Source organism: Coffea eugenioides, chromosome 2 (assembly GCF_003713205.1).
Source record: "Coffea eugenioides isolate CCC68of chromosome 2, Ceug_1.0, whole genome shotgun sequence".
Lineage (NCBI taxonomy): Eukaryota > Viridiplantae > Streptophyta > Magnoliopsida > Gentianales > Rubiaceae > Coffea > Coffea eugenioides.
Genome location: NC_040036.1, coordinates 73475785 through 73481830, shown reverse-complemented (window position 1 = coordinate 73481830; position 6046 = coordinate 73475785). Strand labels below are relative to the sequence as shown.

The 6046-nt window shown below is 36.4% G+C and overlaps 1 protein-coding gene across 1 annotated transcript; it reads right to left on the bottom strand.

Annotated features, from left to right (window-relative positions):
• Window positions 1–582: 582 nt before the first annotated feature.
• On the bottom strand, window positions 583–5813 carry LOC113762212 (cyclin-H1-1). Its single transcript, XM_027305549.1, has 13 exons — window positions 5648–5813; window positions 5335–5385; window positions 4741–4819; window positions 4477–4595; window positions 4306–4379; window positions 3993–4113; window positions 3838–3906; window positions 3662–3703; window positions 3135–3212; window positions 1817–1875; window positions 1644–1728; window positions 1421–1509; window positions 583–1306 (listed from the first exon to the last, which is right to left on the bottom strand). The coding sequence occupies exons 1-13, from the start codon at window positions 5705–5707 to the stop codon at window positions 1246–1248; spliced, it is 987 nt and encodes a 328-aa protein (XP_027161350.1). The 5' UTR covers window positions 5708–5813; the 3' UTR covers window positions 583–1245.
• Window positions 5814–6046: the final 233 nt, after the last annotated feature.

Below are 6046 nucleotides of genomic sequence, written 5' to 3'. Positions count from 1 at the left end.
GACCTGCAATTCCTACTTGCCTTTCTAACTGACTTAAAATGATTGACCATGAATGTTAACGATTAAACTTTAAAAAAAAAAATTTGCACTTATAATTGGAAGGAGCCAACGTTCTAGTGCTTAATTGTACATATCATCGAAACAGCCTGTTATTAAAGATTAAAGAAACAGCCATGCTGGACGTGAATTACCAAAGAAAAGGATTTTCTTTGTGTCTATCTTTTTGTTCCTTTTTCTTAGCACATGACAAATTCTCTCTGATCTCTAATGGGAAGGTAAATTTAGTATACTAATTTATTTATTGGGCCCAAAATGCTAAAATTATCAAAGCTTAAAATATTTTAATGGGAAGGTAATTTTCTTGACATAACTGAAATATAAAAAATTTACTTGATGCGAAACAGGAATTGCACTTTGTGAATATACTACCTATTTCATGAATACGAGAGAGTGAATTGAAACCAATCTCTAATTTCATCAAGTTTGAGAGTTTAAGCAAGCAATATTATTATAACTTCATAATCATGAGAATGCAACCTGTGCCTGTGACAAGACCAAAGGTCCGAGAAGACCAACCTGTTATTGTCATTTTCAAAATGACGTGTATTATAGAAGCATACTTCAAATATTTGCAGAGTAAACCTCAGAGTCGCAGAGAATGGAGAAGAGCTTTTATCCAGACAGAAAAAGAACTTTCCTCCATTCCCCGAAAAAGTCAAATTCAGTTCCAACAACATAAGGAAGCATGAAATTTCTGAAGCAACAACCAACAGAGAGCCCATGATACTGCAGAAGAATGAAAGAGTTCTTGTGCACTCGGACAACTTGCTGGATTAGAACAAAATTTCTCTCACACAGCAAGAGAAAGAGATATAAGGGTGAATTATTATTGAATGCCACCCCACTTAGGTTCAAAAAAATATGTATAGCAGCTCCTGAAAAAATCAAATAGCGATAACGAAGAAATCAGGCATGATAACCTCAAGCAGATCCTATCAACGAGGGTTGAGAACAGAGGAAAAAGGAGAGCACAGTTTCCCTTCCAGTGGATGATTTCATCGATCAATATTGGCATCAGGTCAGACAGCATCAACTAAAGTTGCATCCAGTTCACTAAACTAACGCAAATGCATTTGCTCACTAATGCTATGCTCCCTTAACAGCATCTGGGAATTATTTCACTCAACCCAGGATGCAACATGCTGCAGTTACAAGATTGAGTAACGCTGTTCTGCACCTCAAGAGTCAACACATGTCAAGAATGTCATTCGAGCTCTCTTTGGATCTGTGTTTTCGTTTCTTACTCCTGCATGCAAGTAAATGATGTGGACATAAACATGTGCCACACATAAATATTTACATATTTACACACACACACACAGATCAAAAACTCCAATCATCTAAGGGTGTAGGGTATTACTTGTCATGTGAACCAGGATCTAGACATGATTTTAGTTTCCTGTCAATGTGCTTCACGTCTTTGGAAGTGGGGGTCTCAAGCTTATTTACCTGCATAGATTTTCAGCAAATTTTTGTAAGGTCAGAGTAGTAAATCACTAAGCCACTTCCAACAATTATAACAGAGATATGGCCATACGTCCACTTCTATCATGAGATTCGAACAACATAAGACAATTTCATACCAAAGAGTCAACAGGATTTAGGAAAACAGCAAGATCTGAATTACTAAGGGTAGGATGCTGACGTGACAAAACGCTTTTCAGATATCTGCAACAAGTCAGTGTCAAATTATCTCAGACAGCAAACCAGTTAGACCTTCATAAAACATTAACTTAGATTTCTCAGGAAGTCAAACCTCTCAAAGTCGAAAATTCCACATGCCTCATTGGACCTGCGTAAGGCTGCCAGCGCCAACTACACCATACCAGAGGAAAAAAATCTGTTATTTCTTTCAATGGTACTCATAAAAAAGACCCTGTCCATTACGATGAAAAACTAACACCACCTTTGATATAACAGAAAAGCTGAAGTAGGAAACTAGCTTCTCAGCACAAGCAAAAGCATAAGAGAAGTGTCATCTATAGGTCATCCATCTACCCTATGTAATGTGTTCAACTTGGTTGTAGAAGTACTTACTCCCTGACAACTTATTCTTTGCCGAAGTGTAACCCAAACTATCAGTTAATTACTCTGCCACTACTTTATCTTCATTGACCCCAAATATCTCCTGATAACTCTAACCGTGAGATGTACAGGACACCTACGCAATGTGCAGCTTTTTGATAGGAAATGACAATACTTGGACCAGAGGCTAGTAAGGGCAAGACAAAAGGTCATAGACAAACTTTTTCAACTTTGTTAAACTAGAATCAAGAAAATTACCCAAATTGAAATAAAAGTTAGTAGCAGAGAATAAAAAGTGTCATATAAATGGTAATAAACTGTATTTTAGAATCTTTTAGGGTAAGCAGTTATATAATTAGTTGAAAATTTATACAAGGTACAATTCCAGAGTGAACTTGAGAAGTACCTAAAATAATTAACACACAACTAGGTAATTGATAGCTCTAAAAGAAATTAAACGAATGAGCAATTATAATGCCCTTAAATTCCAAGGACTGCAAAATTCAGGTTTATCCAAATGTAAGAATTAAAAATATAAAATAGAAACTGATACATCCCAAACCTTTCCTCCAGACAGACAGAAAAAAGCACTGTATAAATCAGCAAAGTTACACAAAATAATAATAATAATAATGGAAAAAAAAAAAACCATTCAACAAGAAAACCAATAATGCAAAACCCAACATTGGTAATTACCCATAAATCTCACTCCCCTTTTTCATGACATGTATTCAATTCATAGAACACGCAGAGCATAAAAAACGTCAAACATTCTATAGGAAGGGATAGAAACTAATGATTCTCATTCGAAGACAGTGGATCTGCCACCAGTGAACATATTCAGATAATAAAAAATTTCATAAATCCGATAGGAAGGGCCAGAAACTAATGATTCTCACTCGAAGACAGTGCATGTCTCCAGCAAATTCCGGGCTTAAATTTGAATAATCCAGTATACGGCAGAAGGAAGACTAAATAGACAAGGGTGCAAGATACAATGACAGAGACACGAAAATGCACCAAGCAGTACTTGGTAAGATGGAGAATACCTGCCCGGGAGGGAACAGAAGGGGTGCATCAGTACGCATAATTTTATCCACTTCTACCTTTGCTGATTCATGCAAACTCTTTAACACAGGAAAAAAAGAAATATTCAGAAGTCAGTAGGATCCTGTGAGCAGTAAAAAGTACAGATGCTAATAATGACAACAAACCAATAGAACCATCACATGTTTCATTTAGCTGATAAGGAGATTCGAGGACGATCAGAGGCTAGCATGGCAGGAAATCATGCAGCATTAATAATGCAAAACATTTAATTGAACCAGGCAAACACTTTAGCAACTAAATCATGTCAACTAACATGTACCAAGAAGAGATCACATTATCTAGAAGCCATGACTTCTCAATAAAGTTGGAATAACATTAAAAGGTATTACTTCAGCAATTCATAGTCAAATGAATTATTGGAATACAAGAACATGGATATGTCTGTTTACACAATTGATTTCTTGTAGTGGACATAGGCCACAAAATCAAGCATAAATACTTCTAGAAACTTTTTGTCAATAATTACCCCTAGCATCGCAAGTTGCTCTTCCTTTGCTCCACAAAACTCCTGAAGGATAATGAAGGATTGTCACACTTAGGGACAAAATGAAAAATCCAGAATTATGTAAACTAAGACTATGATGCTGGTATAGGAAGGTGAATTAAACTTCTTAACAACAAACACTAAAATCAAGATGAGACCTCAACGTCATTGAGAAAACCATCAAGTGCACGGTAAGGTGCATAAACAATAAGATCAAATCCCAGACTCTGCAAAGGAAACCCAATGTGAAATGTTTGTCAGAATACTAGATAGAAAGCAAGAAATGCAACACTCAACCAAACAATAGCCATACCTGAAGAACCAGCATCTCATTGTTAAGGATCACCTGATGGTCTTGTTCAATCCCTTTTCCAAGCTCCTCTGCAGAGACATGATTCTCTTCTGCCTTGCAAGCTGCATATATGCATGTCAACCTGCAAAGAGTAGAACCAATTGATTCAGAAAAGTGGCTCAGGGTTGAATGTAAACAAGAAAAACTGTATTTCATCCGAATCAAGTAATGACTGAACCCTTAACCCTTAGTAAATTATACTGAAACTTATACATTTTTTCGGCCCGGGGGTACAGGGGAGTTGGAGAGAGAGAGAGAGAGAGATAATGCTTACATGATGTGCTTTGGCTGATGTTCCATCACAGACCATTGCAAGTAAAATCTTTTGAAGTAAATGAGAGCTGTTGCCTGCAAAGAACTGAAGAATTGAGAAGAAAGCTTTGGATTAAAACCACTTTTGTTTGATATCCAGAGTTAGAATTGATTCAAGAAACAAAGTTCATACCTGAATTTTCCGTGGAAACTTAAAAGCATCACACACATCTTGGATTTTGAACTCATAGAATGCCCGCATCAGTTGTTCTTCCTCGACTTTTAGTGGCTTCTGACGTGAGTGATTATCACCTAATAGCATCAAGAAAGATAAACAGCCAAAAAAATTAGTAACAGATAATTTCTTTCAAGATTAAATTGAGAAACTTAAGGAGGAATTTGCAAGAATTATAAATGCTGTAAATACAGAAAGAAAATTCAAAGCAAGCAAATTTACCATTCTCTTTTGCATCATTTGGATGTTCAGCGTAAGAGAAGGACCCATCGATGTTCACGTCAACCCTTGTCGACCCATACTTCAGAGCAAACAAAGCCATTAGCATAAAACGAATGTCTGTCCTTGTAAACACAGAAAAAATGTCCAATGATACCTCTAAGAACCAGCATTCTGAAATTTACAGGCGGCTATAACCATCCCAGATTAATGGCTCCAACAACACCCCCCCCCCCCTCCAATCCCCCGGGAGAAAAAAAATAGGGTATCACAAACCATATAAATGTCCAAAACAACTTCTTAGACTATCCACATTCGAGGTGAACATGAGCAATTACTCACATTAAACTACATTTCCGTATGCTACAACTTCTCTTCTGATGGAGAACCAAACACAAGCTTAAGTCTGTTCAAAAGTTTGATTATTACTTGTCGAATGTGGGATGGAGCCAAATTTAAGGGCTGCACACCAACAATCTATAACTTGGACTAAAGCAGATGATGTCATCAGTAATAGGTGGCATTCCTTCAATTTACAATAATGAAGATATAATCTTGGTGTAGTTAATAAATAAATCCAAGAAAGAACATCAAAACCTTCTCCAGTGCTTGTTTGGCTCTTTGATTTGCTGCTTTGTACTTTTCCTTCTACAAACAAGAAACCAAGAAAATAAGACACCATAATCAACAGAGGCAAATAATCAAAGATAAAACTAGAATCAGAGAGAGAAAGAGAGAGAGAGAGAGAGGGAATAAGGAAATTACATCCAAAAAAAAGAGAAACAATTATACTAAGTAATAATACAAGTTTTCTTGATTTTCCTTGATTTTCTATTCAAAGAATTTCCAATAAACAAATGGAAAAGGTAATCTTGGATAAGATAAATTGAGCGGAGAAACGTGAGATTACAAGATCTTGGGGAGTGAAAATCCACTTGGCTCGGTGAGTTGATGTCATGAAATCCGCCATTTTTTATATCTTTTTCTTTTCTTCGTCTTCGAGCTGTGTGTCTCTCTCCCTCTCAGAAAGACCACTGTTGCGAGAGAGAGATTTGAAAGGGGCTTTACAAGAGAGAGAGACTACAGTGCTTTAGATTCATTGACGCGAAATAGGACCATTTGTGATTTATCCGAGGGTAAGATGGGAAACTCACAATACATGCCCAGTGAAACCGAACGTTATGCAAGGAAGTGGAAGTATAGTAATTGCGTTTAAGAATCTTTTCGATATAACCTTTTATGATAGTTCAAAAATACCTCAAAAGTGATCATGATATATTTGTATATCTAACACAAAAAATATATCATC